This window comes from the organism of the source record quoted next, unplaced genomic scaffold (assembly GCF_019419815.1).
Source record: "Pyrus x bretschneideri cultivar Hongxiangsu unplaced genomic scaffold, Pyrus_bretschneideri_v1 Contig26, whole genome shotgun sequence".
NCBI lineage: Eukaryota > Viridiplantae > Streptophyta > Magnoliopsida > Rosales > Rosaceae > Pyrus > Pyrus x bretschneideri.
The window spans coordinates 5,390,708-5,411,871 of record NW_025999568.1 but is presented as its reverse complement, the minus strand read 5'-3'; the positions used below and the strand labels follow the sequence as shown (position 1 = coordinate 5,411,871).

The following is a 21,164-nucleotide window of genomic DNA, read 5'->3' as shown; positions in this document are numbered from 1 at the left end:
CATAGCCAATCAAACTTGAGGAAATCCAGAAAGTCTCCTACAAGCGAGCTAAATTCTACGTGGGAATGAAGAAAAAGTTTAATGGCAGCCCAAATCTCCATCACGCAATTCGACCAATGCAAAAATTATGGGTATTAAATACAAGATTGAAGTCAATTCAAGGGAAACACAAACATCAATGGAGGGGACCCTATTTGATCACAAAGATTCATTCATATAGAAGGGCAAATATGAAGAATTCAACCACTGATAAACATCAACTCGTTCCGTACCTACAATCGTTGTATTATGCTATCAAGGAGTGGTTGATTCTAAGGGAACAAGTGACGTGATCACAAACCTCATTTCAATTCATCTATCTATAGATGTTAACTAAAGCTCTTATTGAGAGGCAACCCAATTTTTCTAACTCTTTTCTTTTTATATTTGTTTATTTTATTTTCTTGGTTTTATTTTAATTACAAAAAACTAAAATAAAATAAAAAAGAATCGAAAAACACAACAACAACAAATTTTTTTATAGTTAATCAGTATTTTATTTTGGGTTTTATTCTAATTAGATTTTTATTGTGTGATTTGCAGGATGCATTTGGATTTGAACGACCCTCAATGCCCACTAAGCACACCATTCAACTGAATCATGCATTCAGCAACATTCATACATTCAATTCAACACTTCCATTATTCATCCACATTCATTAGAGAATTCATCATTAACGGAAGAGTAATGTTATTCATACCATGTTTTTGTACCACATTTTCATACCATCTTAGGTGGCATTTGATGTGTACAGCCACATCATTTGAATTACTCAGATTTTTAAATTTAGCTCATTATTTAATAAACTAATAATTAAGAAAAACTAGTTAATTAAATGATGATATAGAAATATAGTATAAAAACATGGTATGAATAGCATTACCCTTAATGGAAAGTGCAGAAAATTAAACAAGCACATGAGTTCAAGAATGCTTAGAGCAACTCCAGCGTTGGAGCCTTCCCCCCAGGCAATGCACTATTCAATCCACCTAATGAACAGTAACTGCCCTTAATGAACAGTAAATAGCCCTAGCAATAGCATTTGCATCTCCACCGTTACACTTCAATAGCCCTGGCAATAAGCAATAAAATATTAGTATTTTTTTTATTTATAAAATAATACAAAATAATTTTAATTGTAATATCGGATAAGATTTTTAATCGTTCTCGTTGCGCCACGTGTCATTATCCGAAGTATTATTAAATAATACAAAATAATTTTATTTGTATTTCGGATAAGATTTTTAATCGTTGTCGTTACGTCACTTGTCATAAAATCCGAAAAGACAATTATTGGGGATGGATTTCCGATAAATTTTTTAATCGTACTCGTTATGCATCGTGCCATTATCCGAAAATACAATTATTGGTGATGGATTTCTGATAAGATTATTAACCAATTACGTCGCGCCACGTGTCATAATCTGTTCACAATCTTTGAGGATAGATTTCCATCATATTTTTAACGAATGACGGCATGCCACGTGTCATAATCTGTTCACAATCTTTGAGGATAGATTTCCATCAGATTTTTAACGAATGACAGCATGCCACGTGGCATTATGTACAACCTAATCCTTTCTGAATCTTCTATATAATCCACCATCCATCCTCACAAATCTCACACCAATTTTCTCAAGATCTCTATCATTATTCATAGTTTCTGCTTCATTCTTCACAAAAATCTGTATCATTATTCATAGATTCTGCTTCTTTCTTACAATGTCTTCTTCTTCCTCAAGGATGATGTGGGAATTCGATCAGGAAGAGGAAGAATTGTTTAACCAATTAGAAGCAATGTTCAATCAACAGGGGGCAAAAAATGAGAGGGAAGAGGATGAGGAGCGTAGAATGAGAGATGACGAAGTAAGAATGGGTAGAACCTCACATTCCCGTCGAGTCATCCAAGCTGCGGCTCAGATCTGCAGGCCCAGCCATTCCGAAAACCTTGATAGAAGCAGGCAACGACGAGGTATGAAACTCTTGGATGATTATTTTGTTCCTAATAGTGCATTCACTGATACGTACTTTAGACGTCGTTTTAGAATGGAACGACATTTGTTCAACAAAATCATGATTGCTGTTTGCAACCATGATTCTTATTTTGTGCAAAAGAAAGATGCTTTTGGTGCTATGGGTCTACTACCTGAGCAAAAAATTACTACTGCCTTGGGGATGCTTGCATATGGAGCATCTGCAGACCAAGTGGATGAGATAACGAGGATGGGGAAATCAACCATTCTTGAGTCCCTGATGAGGTTTTGCAGAGCAATCGAATCTATCTACACCGCTGAGTACCTCCGTAAACCTACACACATGGACTTGGAGCAGCTGTTGAAGAAGGCAGAGATGCGTGGCTTTTCTGGGATGATTGGAAGCATTGATTGTATGCACTGGACGTGGAAAAACTGTCCAAGTGCATGGCAAGGCGCTTACGGGGACAGAAAATGAGCAAAAAGTATCATTCTGGAGGCGATGGCATCTTTTGATACATGGATTTGGCACGCCTTTTTCGGGGTCCCGGGAGCTCAAAATGACATCAACGTCCTTGCCCAATCCCCAGTGTTCAACGATGTCCTGCAAGGAAAGGCACCAAAAGTTACGTATGAGGTCAATGGACGTATGTACGACGGGCCATATTACCTAGCTGATGGCATTTACCCGCGATGGTCAACATTTGTCAAAATAGTGTCACGTCCGCGGAGTGCAAAGGAAAAACACTTTGCAAGCTGTCAAGAGGGGTGCAGGAAGGATGTGGAGCGTTGTTTCGGTATCCTCCAAGCTCGTTGGGCGATCGTCAGGGGTGCTGCCAGATTGTTTGATGTAGAGTCGCTTCAATCCATCATGATGACGTGCATCATTCTTCACAACATGATTGTGGAAGATGAGTACGATTATAAAGCCGTTGATGAATATGAGCCAGACCCGATGAACAATTCAAGAACACGTATATATTGTGCTCATGATGCCACCGATGAGCCCGTGCAACATGAGCCATTACAAAGGGATGGACGTTACAATGAAAGGCTCATTCAACGATATACTGCATTTCAAATGTCAGACATGCACAATGCCCGACAAATTGACTTGATAGAGCACCAGTAGGCATTGAAACAAGCTGAAGATAATTAAGTTCATTTAGTGTGTTTTTTTGAATTTGGTATGTTTATGTTATTTTATTTGGTGTGTTTTATTATTTGGTATGTTTATGTAATTTTTTTTAGTGAGTTTTTAATTATTCCGTATTATGTAATTTTATTTGGTGTGTTTTTGTCATTTCAATAAATATTCTCTTAGTATAAATAACTTACCAAATTAATTTGAATAAATATTCAATAAATTGGAAACAAATAATTAATTGGAAAATTATGGAATAATAAATTGGAAACAAATAATTGATTGGAATAAATATTCAACAAATTGGAAACAAATAATACAAACAATAAATAATAAATTACAACCCAAAGTGATTGGAAAATTATGGGCTCCGATTACAAAAAGTACTCTATTCATCATCACTTAACCAATTTGTGGTGCTAGGATGATCTTCTCTTGCGGTGCTAGAACCACCTTGGCTTGCTATCGCTTCTCTTGCACGCCTCCTTCGCATCACGTCCGCTTTCTCTGACTTCCAAAAAAATTTAGAATTTGGAGACTTCCCTTCTAAAGACATGTTCATAATCTCACGATCTTGTTGAGCCCGTCTTTCTTCTCTAACATGTTCCCTTTCTTGCCTAAGTAACTCTCTTTCTCTCTCATTAGCATGAAATTCTCTCTCAACAGCTGCTGCTTTTGCGTCCTCTTTAGCCTTATCAGCCTCATATTTCGCCAATTCCCTCGCCAAAGTCAATTCACCTTGGCGAGTAAGTTCTTCCATGAACTTTGCATAATCATTCTTGGAAGCACTCCCTTTTCTCTTTGAAGCCTTCTTACCTTGAGGCCTAATTGGATAACGGGTCGAACTCGACGCTTGTTCAGGGAGGGGCGTTTCGGGCACTTCTTCTGCATCATCTTCATGAACATGATCGGGTGTAGAGTGTAGAGGGGTGCTGTTCATGTGCACTTCTGGACCGACTGACACAACTCTAAATTTAGGACAATCTTTGACAATATTCCAACATTCCCACCGGTTGAATAATTTATTTTTGCTTTTGGTTTTGGCAGCGTACCAAGCTTGTGCTTGAAGTTCCTACACAATAAAAATAAGTAACAAATAAATAATACAAACAATAAATAATAAATTATGTAGGTAACAAATAAATAATACAAACAAATAATTATAATGTAAATTTGGGTATCAAATAAAAAATATATTGTTACCTGATCCGAGTAATTTTCCCCACTTCGAATATTACTACTAGCTTGTGCCAAGGCGTCTCTCCACGTACTAAACGATTGGCTAAGTAATTTCCAACGACTGGACATCGATTCTTTGGTTCTTTTCCCACCAATTTTCTCAAGAAAATTGGTATGAATAAGACTCCACATCTCTCGCAACTGCATCTCATTACCCGTAAGCGAACTATGAGTAACTTCAACCCAGCTAGTACACAACACAACATCTTCAATAAGCGACTAATTCGTACATGCACCAGTGGTCATTTTGTTGAAAAAAAATGGATTCAAACTTTGAGACAAAGAAAGGAATGTGATTGAAAGTAGTTGAGAAAATATGAAATTGTTGTGTAAGGTAGATGATAATGAGAAGGTATTTATAGAAAAGTAAAAACAATTTTTTTTACAATTTTTTTCAGATTTTTCAGATTTTTTTTTTAATTTTTTTGAATTTTTTACAATTTTTTTTAAATTTTTATTCAATTAATTAATCTCTGCCGTTGGATATAAAAAAATTTGAATTCCAACACTCCAGATTGTGCCACGTGTCACAACGGTAACTTTTCTTAATTTAAAACTATTTTTTCTTTTATTTTTTTATTTATAAAGCATATTAATATCCACCGTTGATCTCAGATCGAACGGTGGATATTAAATAAGACTTTTTTATTTTTTTTTACCGTTGAGATCGAACGGTCCTAATTATATAACCGTTGAGATCTAACGGACCGTGGGAAGCCACGTGGCTTCCCAACGGTAACTGACAAAGGTTTTTTTTTTTTCTGATTTTGTGTCAGCGATGCGCTCCTACGCGCGAGTGGGGTGCACGCGCCTGACACAAAAAAAATTTAATATTGCCTGACGCCAGGCTGACGTCAGCGCTGACGTCACATGACCTCGGGCTCTCGGGCTGGCAATCCCCACGGACCTGGAGCTCGGGCCTCCACCTTCGGTCGGGCTAGCCCACGCTGGAGCTGATCCCCTGGCCCTCGGGCCCTTGTTCTGTCCACCTTCCCCCGAGCAAAAAGCCACGCTGGGCTTGCTGTTAAGGTGAGGTTGCTGAGAAGACCTCTGCACCGCTTGGAGCCCCTTTCACTCACTCTCGCATTTAATTAAAAATCTTTATTACATACAAGTTTGGGGGTGGGGAATCCAGACAGCACAGAGGTGAACACATACATTTATCCATCCAGGCCAGGGATCCAGAATCATGCAACGTTCGTTTTTGCTCAACATTCTTCTATTGGAGGCATGCAACCACAGCAAATGCATGGCATGTGTATACTGAAGAATAAAATTAGATCCATGGATGCATGCACGGACAAAACTCACAGAGGCAAACTATAGACAATTATCAGAGTTTCATGTGAGCCATCATCCAAATGCTATGAAGAAATTCCAGCCAATACAGTGATGGGAGCATGTTTATACCTTTTTAGTTCTGAACCTGAGGATCTCGTGAAATCTACCGGTTTCTTGTCCACCGGATTTCCAGTTTGTTGTGCTTCATGTTGTTCATCTTTGCTATCACCGTCACTTTCCGGACTCCTGCACAGAGAGCAAGCATGCATACGAAATCCTGGCATACATTTTTACCTAATCTATGCTCTGGGGACGAAATCGTAGGACGATGGAGTGGAGTTTTACCTTGTGGGTGTCGGCTCTGAGTACTGGATTTCTGATTTGGGAGCCAACCTGAGACTATGACAAATTTCCAGCAAGGACGGCTTGAATGCGGGCAGTGATTGATGGCAGCGAGCTCTATCTTGTTTTGGCTGAAGACAGAAAGCTTAGATGCAGATCGATGGATATGTATCGAGACTAAGTTTGGGGGTGGATCTATGAATTTTTGGGCCTCTGCGTCCATTCTGGGTTGAACCTGCAAGCACGGTATACACAAATATCAGATCAGACAATTTCGTCATACCAATGGGCCCATGTGCCTCAAGTTCAGAATGGAGTTCATACAACTTCTGGTCATGAAATCCGTAAGAAAAAAGAGATATTTACCTTGGTGTGCACTGGGACATTGATTAGACAGATTGGAGCTTCGATAAATCTAGGACCATTGGAAGATTTTGGAATGACTAGAAAGCTAGGTAGAGATGGTTTTGGCTTTTGGTTACAGATAAAGGAAAGACATGAGACCGCGGCTTTATATATATATTTAGAGAAGCAGCTGAGGGTTCGAAGCTTAAAAGAAGAAATGGGAAATGATAACCGGGTGTTCTAGGTCTTTTATGATGCATGTTATTAACGAATTATTATCGTGTGATCCGATAATGATTCGATTAGTTATCGCGTTAATTTGAAATATATTATTTTTATGTTGTTTACGTATCGTGTTAACGAATCATGTAAGAAATTATCAAGTCTACACCCAGCACCGCAACCCTCTTCCCTTCTGACCTCTGCCCTTCTGACCTCTGCTTATCCTTCTCCTTCATATTGTTTTGAAATGTTCAATTAAAAAAATTAAAATAATAATTAATTTTTGTTCTTATACATTCGGTATGCCTTGAAAACCTAACAAATCAAAAGAAAATATATTGGCAAAGTTGAAGGAGGGTCTGGCTAATTGGGAGCAACGACAACATGTTACCATCTGTTCACTGATCATAAGAAGCTCTACTTTTTGGCAAAAGGCCATCACAATTGCATGTAAACAAACAAATTTCAATTTTTATTGCAAAACCAAAATGAAAAAAAAAAAAATCCCAAAAGAGCATTCTGATTGATTGGGAGGTGTGGATGAGACCGTGAGATGACAATACCAAGTTTTCTTGGAAATGAATTCAGGTTCATTCATAAACAAGTGGAATTGTCATAATTTTATTTAACAGTGTTTGGATTTAGGGTTAGATTTGTTAATAACTTTGAGAGCATTAAGGTCTATTTTAGTGAAATTTTGAATACATTTGATAGTTTTTATTAAAATTGACATTTATAAAATTTAAGTGTAAATTTTAGCTATATATGATAAACTCCTATAAAAAGCACTAGAACAATCATTATCTATGTTTACACAGGTTACATTAGATTTGAACTTCTGATACGATGACTCGGATTCTGAAGTAAAAAAAAAACAATTCAATATCTTTCCATATCGATTAAATTTTATTTTTATTTTTTGAAGAAGAAATTAAGTTGTGATCGGACTGGATTTGGAACTTGGATTGTGAAGCACGCTACAATTGAATACCTTACGACCCTTGGATCTCATCCAACGGTTGTGAATAAATACTAACGAGGGTATTGCTGTTCTTCTCTCCCCTCCCCCGCATATATTTTATGTGCCCTAGGGATCTTGGAACTCGAACTTTGAAGTTCCTCTCCAAAACTTATCTACCGCGCGGCAGTTGGAACTTGGACGTCGAACTTCGACGCTCCTCAGCCCTCAGGTAGGGGTGCTTTCCTTTTTCTCAAATTTCAGGGTTTTCCTTGTTTAGCTTTGGTTGTTTACGTTTTCTTCTCCACAGAGGAAATTATAATTTATGACTTACATTCAAGGTGCGTTGAATTTTGGTTGTTCATGCAGTATGTCGTAATAATATTGAAGGTGGTTTTGTGAATTTAGACTTGAATGCTTGAAACAGACGAATATAATTTTGTTGGAAAGTTCTTTCCAAAAGTGAAACCAAACTTCTTTTTCAACTTACAAATTGCCCGAAAACCGTGATGGCTCTGTTTCATTTGATTGCACAGCTGTGTCTTGATTGGTTTCCTTAACTTTTTTGTCAGGATGAGTGACGAAGGCTGCACTTTTTCCGAGTACCTTCCTGAAGAGATCTTGGTCAACATTCTAGTAAGATTACCAGTAAAATCCCTTGTTCGGTTTACGTGTGTATGCAAGTTATGGAGTGATTTGATTCAAAGTTCAAGGTTTATTGGAAAACATCTTCATAGGAATGTAACAAACCATGCGCATTCTTTTGTAATTGCTCTCTACGAAAGTACGAGCAAACCCAAGATAAGTTACACTCTTTTGTCTAATGAGACGATGGAGCCGTGCTTGAAGATTAAGCATCCCTTGTCTGGGTACAAAATTGACGTACATGGTTCCGTTGATGGCTTAGTTTGTCTGTCATATGAACTAGGGGATTTGGATACTTCTATATACCTATGCAACCTGTCAATTCGGAAACATGTGGTCCTTCCTCCGACCAGCACTCTGAGCAGGCACTCTGATGTACGTGTCATTGTTTCATTTGGGTTCCACCCAGGGCTTAACGACTACAAGGTGGTAAGGATGGTCTCTTTTAATGGATGGAAGTTTTGCAGTGAACTGGAGGTTTATAGCTTGAGCACAAAATCTTGGAAGAGGGTTGATAATCCATTGGTAAAGACCATGGCTTGGCAGTCTGGAAATGCAGTTTGTAATGGAGTAGCGTACTGGATTATGCAAAAGCAGAATGGTACCTTTTGTGTTGTGTCTTTTGATACCGGGAGTGAGGTATTTGAAGAATTCCGGCTACCAGATGTAGTTCTCTGTGGAATAAATTCCGGGCTTGATAATTACAAGGAATTAATTTCAGAGTACAAAGGGTCAGTTTGCTTGTTGCAATCCAATATACGTAGGGGACCGGACCTCATTTGCATATGGGCTCTCAAAGAACAGGCTTTTAAGGCACTGGATGTTGTTCTTATTCCTCAACGGAAGAGTATTTACCCACTGAGCTTTAGAATGAATAACAAACTCCTTGTGGGGTGGCCTTGTGCAGATGGTAAGAACTATATGACTTCAATTGATCTTGAAGCCAGGATGGTTACTGAAACTAGAGTTACGCTGGCATTAGATCGCTTTAATAACTTTCATGCTTCTACTTACGTCGAGAGTCTAGTCTTACTCAAGGATTAGCAGGGAACTTCTTAGAACATCATGTTTAACTGATTTCCACCCAATGTTCTGTACTGTAATGTTGGTTTTCAGTTTTTTAGTTTTTGGTTTTGCTTCTACTTAGATGTGTTGGAGAAACTCATGTCCGGGTTGATCTCGTGACAAACTCAGTACTCTTTATGATATGATAAATGGGTGTTTCTTTATCCAATACACTTTCTTTAGTTAATGTGTTTTCTTTACAGGATTTGTTGCTTTAAAGTTGCATCCTTTTTGTTATTCAGTGTATGGAGTGCAGAGATGTTGCAGAGGATTGATTTATTTTTTCTCCCTGATGGTGTTTTATAGAATTTGGGGATTCTCGCAATTTGATGTATTTACGTTGAAAGTTTAGTTATACTGTATTATTTGATAGAGACATGCTAAGGAGCTCTCTCAAATTGGGACTCTTACCTCTTAGTTTAACGTTACTTCCCGTGTCAATATTAAAAAACATTGTGCTAAAAAGACAAGATGACAAAGAGTTTATGTAGAGTCCCACTTTTGAGAGTCTTATAGAGGGTTCCTCTTTTGAGAGTTTCTTAGCATTTCTCTTGTCTGATAACTTTAATAAGTTAGTCTTCAACCTTGGCGAAAGACTTCCATAGAACAAGTACACCGCCATTGTGGTGTCCTGTGCCAATAGTACAAAAAATTTGGTTCTCAAGTCCTAAATTCTGTTTTATTGCTTGTTTAGTTCGAGTTAGTCCTAAATTCTGCCCCCTTTATTTGAAAAAATGGTTGTCTCTAAGCCAATGATTTCCATACTATTTTCCATTGAAGGTTGTTCATTGGTAGAATTGCCAATGAATGAGTTTGCCTGTTTCAAGTCTATTTAGAAGGTGGTGGTAAGAATAAACATGCTGACTTGTGGGTTTTACAAGAACATATTATCTGAAAACTTTGGTATTTTTCTTTTTCAACACGAGCTATATCGGAGGAGGGAGGAGTTGAACTCATGAAATGACATGACATGGGTTGCAAGGAGTTACACGACCCTTGCTGGTTACTAAATTTATTACTTTGAGGAAAACTTAATCGTCTTTGTTGGTTTTGCTACACAGGAAACAAGTGAGATTATTAACATATAAATTTATTTGAAATGGATGAGTCTGGTAACGGGATGGACAACATAGAAGCCGTTTCAAAATGCCAAAATTTTTGTTCAATTAAATCAAAATTCCAGCTCCCATTATCTCGAAGAGAAACGAATTTAGGGGTGAGCACCAAACCCCGGTTTTGAGTGGAATCGAAATCGAAACTATAAGTTTTTGCAGTTCGGTTGGGTACAGTTTTTGAAGCTAAAACCAAAATGAAACCAAACAAATTGGTTTTGTTCGGTTCAGTTTCAAACGATTTTGGCTCGGTTTCAAACCATTTGACAACAAAATGAATAGCTTCATGAATTGCATATTTGCAGCTATGAGCTACGATTCAAGAATCAGAATGATTTGAATTTTAGACTTCAGTTTTTATGCTTTCAAATGTTCTGAATTTCTTTTTATATTTTGTCAGCATCTCTATGATCTGATCATCAACAGCAAAGTACCAAACTAATCAGATCTCAGCGGATTAGTTCATTAGCTTCACGAAACAACAATCTCACCAGTAAAAATTTCAAAGCACGACTTTCACTGGAAGTAAAAATCAGAAAAGGAATGAATGTTTGCAAATGAATATAATTACTAAAGACAATGAGAATATTTTTTTTACATCAGCACACCAGCAGTGATTATTGTTCAACATATCACCAAAGCACTAAACATTCTAATTGCATCCCTGTTATCTCAGCTTCATGCTTTGCTAACTTCAGTCGCCAGATTTGTTGGAGGGTTTTGCGGCATTCCCGACAGGAGAGGGGAGAGGGACACTGGGAGTAGTTGTTCTTGTGGTTTGACTTCAAATAACGTGTATCTCCCGCTCTCCCTTCTTTGCCTTCTTTTTTATACTCTTATAGGGCCAGGCAACGACGTCAATCGTTTCGACCTCTGGGTAAGGCCGTTTACTCAGTCTGGTAGGAGCGGCAAGGGCTGCTGCTAGAGTTGGTCCGGTTGAGGGAGGTGCAACGGTCGCGGCCTTCTTAGGAGGATGGTGATGTTTCTTCTTAATCGCGGCCATTGCGATCACATTGACTCGTTTCATTAACCGACCACCTGGAAAAACTAAGTTTAAGTTAGAACAAACTTGAAATAACCAAGGCTAAGGGGTGACAAGGAAACAAAGAGATGTGTACCTTGGGCCGTTTCTTTGGATTTTGGGGCGAGAGTCTTTTGAGGTCGTTTGCCAAAGAGCTTCTTCGAAATTTCCTTAGCCGAATCACCGAAGAAATCCTTCGTATAAGTATCCCACCAATCGATAAAGGTGCTAGTACAGTGGGTTTCTGGGGTGTTCAGCTGAAGTCAGAATTTTAGGCATCGCTTTTGGAACTCCTTCTCGGCTTCGTCGCACTCCCTCTCTTATGAGCCAGAGAAGCGTTCTCGACTCAAGAGAGAACAGGAAGTAAGGAGTGGTAGAGGATAGCCCTAAAGGAAACCTAGTTAACAAGCCAAGAAGTTAGGATGATAAACTTCCCAGCTAGCCCGCCAAGTGTCATAACCAAAAGAAAGATTGCGAACTAAGGTGAAGGACCCCCAGGACCATCGAAGGTCAGCCTCTTCTGCTTCCTCCCAAGCCGAGGTTGGGAGTGTGATGGATGATAGGTATTTCTGGTGGCGGCAGACCAGGAATTCGTCATCTGAAAGATCTTCGAGGCCAAAGAAATACTTAAAGATTCCTTTGACCGAGTGAGCAGGAAAGGGGCGCGAGGCCAATTGTAGACCCATTGCTTCGGAAGAAATAAAGCTTGGGATTTCTGGCCTCAGTGTTGGGAAATAGACTTGCAGCCAGAGTTGGAAAACCCAGAGTAGGCCGTTCTGGTGCGAGTCAATTTTTCCAATGGAAGCCTCGGCAAGCATCCGTTGAGGTTAGTAAAGACGACCAGGTTAAAGGCTAAGACATGACCACTGGCTAGGGCTTCAGCCACCGCATTTTTTCAGCCAAGCATTTATTGGACTTGGTACAGAAGATGAACTTATTGTACCAGTAAAATAGGAATGCTTCGTGTTCTCCATTCTTTAAAGCTTCTCCTTCCGAACCAGCGAAGTAAGTGATCAAAGTGTTGTAGTTGAAGAAATTCTTGTGTAATTTTCGCACTTCTTATTTCAACAGCCTCTTATTCTTTTTCAACAAAACTTTGACGACCCGCTTGTTAAAGACTGCCTTCAAGTCAAAGTCAAACTCGTACCCAGAGAGAGCAGAGTCGATTGGAAGGCTGAAATGAAAGGTGCCGAGTATGGTCATGATGTCCAGCACAGTTGGACTGATGGGCTGAGAAGGAGGATCATGGTGTTGATAGTTGGGTACCAAAGCTCAGGGCAGCCATCAGGAGCTCTCGGTTAATGGCGATTTCAATGGTCAAGAGCTTAATGTCATCAAAGATACTGAGGGTTTTCCACTCGCCACCATAGTGTGGTTTCATTCGAGTGACCCAAGCAGCCCAGGTCGCTATGGTCGAGGGCCAAGCTCCTTGAAGTCTGGTTGATTCCCACTACAGCCAGTCATAACCTTGGAGCAAGGGTTTGCAATGGTCATTCAGCATATGGGTGATGGTTTCTGGGATGATGTCCTTGAAAATGGACCTCAAAGTCTGGTGGAAGGCACTCAAGTCATCTTAGGAATGGATCACTTTAATGGCGTTCTGATCGATAATATATCGGCCTTTGTTGCACTCCTCAGTAAGCTTAGTGATAAAGGTGTTGGCAGCCATTGATGAAAGCTTGGGGGTTTTTTGGGTTTTGAAGGATTGTTTTCTGGGTTGGAAGCAAATGGTAGGAGGTTCTGGAATTAAAAAGTTTTTTTGAAGATTTGTAAGCATAAGGAAAAAATGAGTGAGGATGAACTGAGTATTTATAGGTGTTAACAAGTAAATCCGACCGAAAAGTTTGTAATCATGGCAAATATTTCTACTCGATAACCCATATGAAAAGGCCGAAAAGCTCGCAGCTTGAGGTGACACGATTATGTGTGACTGCAAGTTTTGATGGTGAGGAGACGTTTTGGTATCCGCAAGTTTCAGATGTCATCATTGAAAGACAAACGTATTAAAAAGATGCCACGTGGCAGAGAATCTAACAGGATTTAGATCATGCAATCATGCCTCATAAATGCACCTGAGTAGGTTGAAATATTCAAAGATTTTTAGTGTCCTTCAAGAATATGCTAAGGGTGTATGTCGCTTCTTCAAGGCCGAGGATCAACTAGGAATTATAGGCTGAAGACCTTAGAAGTGAGGGGGTAATGTTTGGGCCCAAAATGATAATTTGGGCCAACCTTAGAGTCACTCTCGGCCCAGTGACCTTCATCTGGAATTTTGTTATGGGCCTTTGTTAGTTGTCATGGGCCGTCTAGTTAGGATCAACCAAATTATATTTCGAGGAGGGTTAGTTCGGATAAAGATGAAATACTCGAAACCTAGTACGACGAGGTGTATTGAGGCTAATGACGCTGAGTGTTAAGGATGGATTTGGTTTAATAAAAGAGCTTGGTTCAAAGTCATAGTGGGATTAGGATTGGCCAAGACCGAGTCAGATTAGGATGAGGAGTTCTAATCCGAGTATGATTATAGCTTGGTTGTGAACGAATTTGCTACTGTAAATAGAGGAGGGAGTGCATCATTCAAGCGCCCTTCAATTCAACACACAAACTGCCCTGCGTAAACTCTCGTTCTACACGAAACCTCTCAAACACCTTGAGATTTTTATTTTCTTTTCCCGCTGACACATCGTCAGTTTAGATAAACAGCATTGTGAAGGCTAACATCTTCAGTTTGGATAAACAGCACTGGAGTCGTAGAATCAGCCGATCAAGGAGCACCTTCAGTTTGGATAAACAGCACTGCTTCGAGGCCAACTGGTTATTTATCCAAGTCTCGATCAAGAAGGGTTTTCGAGTCCTTATTGACAGAGGTCATCTCATCAGCCTTCTCAGTGAAGTGAGGTGTTACAGTTTACTAGGCTCGACACGTTGATCGCCGAGTTGTTTTATGATTGGATATTACAAGTTAGTTTTAGAGTTCGGCATTCCTACGGCCAAACCACATTTATCATCAAGACATACATCTCTTTTAAGTATTTGTGTCCATATAGTCTGATACCAGTTCGACGTGCTTCTACTCTTACGAATATAATCACCGTGACTGAATCTAGTACCAACGATCCGTGAACTTTGCAAGATTAGCAGCCTTGTCTTCAGGCTTTAGAACTCAAAGGCCGAGGCGTGTTCCTTCCTCGGCCGCAATCGCAAGATCAAGAAGTCAGCAGCGCGCTCAACGCAACATCAACACATTTTACTCCCCGATCAAGCTCAGCCGTCGAGTTGGCACGCCTCGCACATAACCAAATGACGTAGTTAGCTCACTAGTTACTTGATCTGTGCAGCCACGTAGGCTTAGTAGTTTTTAGGTCAACAATTATATAACTTCTTAATTATGAAATTGAAATTGACAAAAAAGAAGCGACAATGCTAAGGCTAATTTTAGGGTTTTTTTTTTAATTATATTGAAATTACCCTATCACAGTTGGTTATCACATGATAAAAAAAGATGGAAAAACCACCGAGCGTATCTTCAAGAAGACAGCACAGTTTTTCTCCACAATTTATAACCAACATTCCTTTACACGAGGTCGAAGAATTGACATTGTATAGACAACCAACAAAGATCCGTTTTAACCAAAGTTTTCTAAATGTTCGTCTATAAAAACCGACTCTCACCTCTCCTTAACACATCCTTCACCTCTCTGCCTCCCAACCCTGGAAAACTTCTCTCTCTTAAACCCTAATAAGGTTCTCTCCCTACAATGGCACGCTTCACCAGCGTTGTTCTGGTTCTAATGGCTGCTCTTTTGGTGGCCTCAACAGGGGCACAATCCCATACATCATCACCATCCAAGTCCCCTGCGGCGACTCCATTGAGCAGTCCACCTAAGGCTGCATCTTCTCCCTTTCCATTGACCACCCCACCTGATGCATCTCCTTCTCCATCGAGCACAACACCAACAACCTCCCCCTCTTCATCCAGCACTTCACCAGCAAATGCTCCTTCTCCACCTGCTGCCACTCCTTCTCCGTCGAGCACTCCACCAACAACCGCTCCCTACTCATCCAGCACATCATCAGAAAATGCTCCTTCTACAGCCCCCATCGCCGACTCTCCACCTTCTCTTCCCTCATCTACCCATGTACTATCTCCGGAGATTTCTCCCTCTTCAGTCAATGGAGAGGCTCCTGCACCCGCCCCTGGCGGTGCCGTTGTGAATAGATTTGCCATTGCCGGATCTCTGGCCGTTGGGGTTTTGGCTGCTAGAGCCTTGGTCATGTAAAGGACAATCAAGCTATAAATACAACTATAATATTGGTAGCCTATCGGTTTACAAGAGCAGATCCCATACCAAGGGGTCATTCCCCCTCCACTTCAAATCAAAGCGGAGCGTATGCATGTCAAATTGATTTGGAATTGCAGCCCATTGAAGTGTAAAACACTGCTCGACAGTTGACCCCTTGTAAAAATATGTTTGTTCTATCACTCAAAAAGAAATAAACAAGCCTTTGTTCTAATATCTACATTACTGCCTCAGCGGCATATAGTATTTTTTTTTTTTCATTCTATTTTTTATTATGATTATTGTAGGTGAGCAGTAATATGCATTGATGATAGCGAATAATGAAAAGATTTATTGAAAGAAAATTTAGAGAGAATTGTTAATTATTCTGAAGTTATTATCTCTTGGCCTAATTGATTATTAGTCTATGGTGATAGAGTAATTAGAAGATAATATATGTGGTAAAAGAACTTGGATTTAAGCCTCTATAGTAAAGTTTGTTAGGATTTAGGTCCGAAATTAAAAACTCCGTAAACTCTTCATTAATTATTAGTACATGAGCCACACACATTAGGCTAAAACGGAAGTCTCTATTCATTGTTAGCACGTGGGGCTTACATATGAAGCTAACTTTATCATGTGAGCCTCGTATGCTAACAATTAATGGAGAGTTGACAAAATTTTCAATTTTGGACCTAAATCCTAATAGACTTCAACACATGGGTTTAAATCCTAGTTTGTTTACCGTAAGGGCTATCTTCCAACTACCCTATCACCACGGGAACTATTAAATCAATTAAGCCTTTTCTCTTTTTGTCTTAATCATTAACTAATGAATTTTTTTCGTATTAAATACTAGGGTAAGTGGATTATTACTTAAGTGTTGATTAACATGCTTATTTTTTATTGGTGACACATTATTTGATTTGTAAATTTAGTTTAAAATTTAGTCTTTCTAGCATTATCCTAAATACCAAGTAGATGTTGTATGAAAATGTATCAAGCTCAGCTAAAAATAGGAAAAGTATCAAATTCAACTAAAAATTTTAAAATAGGGCACAAATTATTTTAGAGTTACTTTCTACTCCCACCTAAAGTAAAAAATAATAATAATAATAATAAAAAAAAAACAAAGTTATTTTTAGACCCACTATTATTCCTAAACTAGCCTTAATAATCTAATATTGTTTTTTTTTCTTGAATCCACCCACAATTCCGTTCACTAAAAATTCAATAAAGAATTGCATAACAACTTTGTTCAATCGAAGTTGTCTTCAATATTAGATGTGACATGAGTTTCAAACACCGTGAGGAAGCAACAACTTAAATCTTGGGTCCTTCAATTGGTTTTGACTTAGGTTTTGAGAAGCGGTGGTGCGTTGAAGAGAGATCAATGTAAGGCGGGGCTGCCTACGTCATTTCAATTCCCAAACAAAAACACTTTCTTACATTTTGCTTATGTCCTTCTACGTAATTTTGTAATAAAATAAACTTATCATTAAAACTTTCATAAAAAGATGAATGTAATAATAAGACAATAGGATGAGTATAGTAATATTTTTACTTTATTACAAAGTGAGCCTATTACTAAAAAAAAATTATCCCAAACTTATTTCTTTTCGTCACTATGATCAACCACACCACCACCACACAACACCAATAGTTAAACTCAAGAGCATGACGTGTCATTCAAGCTCACTCAACGATCAAGTTGGGAAACGGGTCAATCCCTAGCTTAATATCTTTTTAGGACTTTTGGAAGTTTGTTGGCTCTACGGTTTTTATTTATTTATTTTAAAAGATAAATTTGTTAGATTAAATGTTAGATTAGAAAATTGACGAGGTTCAAATATACACCTTGGTGCAAGAGCAGCACTCTCCTCTGCCACTGTAGTAGAGGACACTTGCGGGATGTACGGTTAACTTTGAGAGTTTAGGCTTTAGAAGGTGGGATGAGTTGAGGCCAATAAATAAAAAATAAAAAAAATAAAAAAAAAAAACTTTAACGAAAAGCTCCAGGTACTGTTTACTTTAACGAAAAACCACATTTTTACACTAAAAAATCAATCCTGGTACTTTTCACTTTATCCTTTATTTTGTCATGTTCGTTAAAACTCATAGTTTTTAAACCATTTTTATTAGTTTTCCTTTAAAAAAAAAAATCAACAACCAAGTCAATTGTCATTAAAACTACGGTCTAGTAATATTAGGTATTTCTCTTTAATTATAACAACTAAAATGCATATCTGGTTTATATAATCTTGAATCCAAGCATGAAACTAAATCTGGAATTACGTTGGTTTGCTATGGGTGTTTATACCATCTATAGTATAGCTGTGCAACTAATCATGATGAAAGATTAGTTTACTTGATCATTAGAATGATCTAGTTCTAGCTTCCTTCTGTTTTTGTTACTTGATCATTAGATGATAAGTATCATATCTATTTCCGTTGTTGAATGATTCGAAACCATCATTTCAGCTTGTATCATGATATGTATGTGGTTTTCTTCAATTTAACTTCTTGTTTCTACATGTCTAGGATGTTTTACTTTATTAGTTACTTTTTTTTTTTCAATACTCTATTAGTTACAATTAGTGCCTTCACATTTGTACTACGATGATGAAGAGTATCCCACTCTGAGTATGGTTACCTTCTGCTGCTTGATGTGTTTTCTGGTTAAAGCAAGAGCTCTTGTACATCGATCTTTGTTGTTGGGCCTGCCAGTCTTATGATATCAAGATGCCATTTTTGTTGTCCTCACAATATTTTTCAAACCTTATGATGCCTAATTAAGTATACAGTTGAAGTTATTTGTGTGCAGATTTTGTCACGCTTTCGTATAGTCCTTTTGGATTATTGTTTATGTAGTCATGTTGAAATTCGAGTCTTGTGAACAACTTTGATGTACAGTTTGAAGTTTTATAAATGGTTTGTCAAATTTTCACTATGGACAAATAAGGAAACAACTCGATTGTTTGTTTCATATGCACCTTGTGGTTAATTATACATGCACCTAGGAATATTATTAGTCGAGCTTTCGAATATTTAGATTGAGGGGTCGGCAAGGTTGAATTAATTAGTCATCTTATTGACTTATTCACAAGTTGTGGGTAAAATTCATGATGCCAAATAAATAAGATATTTTAATCTGGCAGATTCAAGATAAAAATATATCTAAATCAACTTTCAACTTTGTAGTCACGGAACAATGTACTTCAACAGTTACCAATTTGTTTGATACTAATTAAATCTTATTCATGTAGCAATCATCAAGTTAATTACCCCAAAAATATCGTTAATCAACGTCTAATGGGGACGTAAATAGTACTAGGATAGGATAGCAAGGACGCAGAGTACGCACGGCCTTAAATTTGTACTGCTAGGATTAGGAAGTAGCAAGAACCATATTATATTTGAAGTTAAATGGAGTAGTAATCACGACCAAAAAAACCAATGGAAAAAATGGTGAAGTTGTCATTCAGAATTCCAGGTATGAAGAGAGTACTTTGCCATTTGCTAAAGAGGGTGAGAAGCAGCAGGTACAGCCAGTTAATCGGAGCTCGAGCAGCAAAAATACTGATAAGCCCTTCTCCTTTAACACCAAAAGGGTATGTGCCTGTCTGTGTTGGTGTGGATGGTGATACGAAGCGTTTCATGGTTCATACCACGTTGCTTCGCCATGCAGAATTCTTGGAGCTGCTGCATAAATCAGCTGAAGAGTATGGTTTTTGCAATGACAGTGTTTTGAGAATTCCATATGAAGCGCAGGATTTTGAGGAGTATTGGATGATCAAGAGGTCAAAAGCAAGGATTTACAAGGTTGAACCAGTTTAACTTGTCATGGGTTAATTTGTCAGTAGCAAAACTGTTTGATCTTATTAACTTGGATAAATGGTTTTATCTATTAGTAATCTATGTTCATTGCTAATTAATGTTAGCTTGGGGATTAATATTCATGTGTCAATTTACTCTTCTGGTTTGTGAAATAAAGAAATGAAAATTAGCTTAGGGATAAATATTCAGAGGATTCTTTCGGATGGCCATTTTTTTCTCTTTACCTTTTGACAAGCAAAATGATGTCTACAAAGATTTTTACAACAGGGAAACACACCCACTACAAAGGTATGCCACATCATTTAGGTATGAATTCATCACAACAATATGTTATCCTCGCCATCAATGTGAGTCAAATGTAAGGGCTCCGATCTAACAAAATGAAGACACCACTAGCCCAAAAGTAAGTTGATTTTCTTGAACCATTTGAGCCTAGTTATACAGGAAAGTCATTTCTCAAAGTTGGCAGACGGAACAACAGAAAGGATACAACTATCACTCCAAACACACGACCGAGTAATCAAAGAAACGGGACTCTGGAAAATTGGGTGAATATATATTAGAACAGGAGGCTAAAAAAATTCACTAAAATGACGTCGTGAATTGAGAGCTTAAATTTGTAAACTAAATTTGTAAATTAAATGACATAGAAGTTGATGATTGGATTATTACTTAAACGTTGTTAAACGTACTTATTTCTTATTGGTGACACATCATTTAATTTACAAATTTAGTTTACAAATTTAGTCTTCATAGCATTACTCTTAGATAAATAACTTTTCATTCCAACCCGTAAAACTCATCCAATGGTAGGAAGTTACCTTTTTTATATGAGCCCTCAAATTAATCATATGGTAAATTAAGTTATTAACTTAAATAATTCATACTACAGTGGAACACAATATTTCTGCGAAGTGATTAAATTAAAAAGCAATTCTCTGTGAAAACTTTCCGTCTTCTTCCCCTACCACCTCTCTCCTCCACTCACTTTCCTTTCTCCATCTCTCTCTCGATCGTTCACTCCCCAGTCTCTCCTTTGAGTTTTTTTATTTTTTCCTTTTCGCGTATGAAAAAGGGAGAGGGACTTGTTTCAATTTTTTCACCATCGTTAGAAAATTTCATATCAAGAAATGGTTTACATGTTCAAGAAGAAGGGGATCCCATGCATTCTCTAAAACCACATAATCTCAATTTTTTGGGTGCTTTGTAACTAACTGGGTTTGAATATTATTGATGAAAGATTGGATGAAATTTGATGTGTAAAGTTATTAGGGTTTTGTGCAACTAGATTTGTTGGGCTTAGATATTCAATGAGGAGACTAGGTTTTGCAGATGGAAGAGATTTGACATGTTGTAAAATCTTCTCCTCCTTTTTTTTTTTTTGTTTTGTTTTATCAATTAGAATTTTGTTTCCGTATAACAAAAATTATTTAAGTTGATAGCTTAATTTACTGTAAGATTAATCTAATATCTCATATAAAAAAGACCTCATAGGTCCTCAAAATGAAGACCTTATAGGAAAGCAACTCTTTACTACTTTGAGATATGTTAAAGAAGATAAGAGAGTGAATTCAAGCTAGTACCACGGTCTAGTCGTATTCATTTTCATTTGTAAATGAGAGATCTGAAGTTCGATTCTCGCCAAAGGAAAATTTGTTCA

General features: G+C 37.9%; 3 protein-coding genes across 3 annotated transcripts; all 3 read left to right on the top strand.

The window, feature by feature from the left end:
* The first annotated feature begins 7,687 nt into the window (after positions 1 to 7,687).
* On the top strand, positions 7,688 to 9,436 carry LOC103961564 (F-box protein CPR1-like). The gene is made up of 2 exons (XM_009374135.3): positions 7,688 to 7,776; positions 8,117 to 9,436. Exon 2 carries the CDS (start codon positions 8,118 to 8,120, stop codon positions 9,231 to 9,233), a length of 1,116 nt encoding a protein of 371 aa, XP_009372410.2. The 5' UTR covers positions 7,688 to 7,776; position 8,117; the 3' UTR covers positions 9,234 to 9,436.
* A 5,709-nt stretch (positions 9,437 to 15,145) lies between these two features.
* On the top strand, positions 15,146 to 15,667 carry LOC103961565 (classical arabinogalactan protein 9-like). The gene has a single exon (XM_009374136.3). It carries the CDS (start codon positions 15,146 to 15,148, stop codon positions 15,665 to 15,667), a length of 522 nt encoding a protein of 173 aa, XP_009372411.2.
* Positions 15,668 to 19,132: 3,465 nt separating this feature from the next.
* Positions 19,133 to 19,504, top strand: LOC125478722 (auxin-responsive protein SAUR71-like). Its single transcript, XM_048587194.1, has one exon. It carries the CDS (start codon positions 19,133 to 19,135, stop codon positions 19,502 to 19,504), a length of 372 nt encoding a protein of 123 aa, XP_048443151.1.
* The last annotated feature ends 1,660 nt before the right edge of the window (positions 19,505 to 21,164 follow it).

What these genes read in the sequence shown, in the direction of transcription:
- LOC103961564 (XM_009374135.3), top strand. Translation starts at nt 8,118, where the DNA reads ATGAGTGACGAAGGCTGCACTTTTTCCGAGTACCTTCCTGAAGAGATC.
- LOC103961565 (XM_009374136.3), top strand. Translation starts at nt 15,146, where the DNA reads ATGGCACGCTTCACCAGCGTTGTTCTGGTTCTAATGGCTGCTCTTTTG.
- LOC125478722 (XM_048587194.1), top strand. Translation starts at nt 19,133, where the DNA reads ATGGTGAAGTTGTCATTCAGAATTCCAGGTATGAAGAGAGTACTTTGC.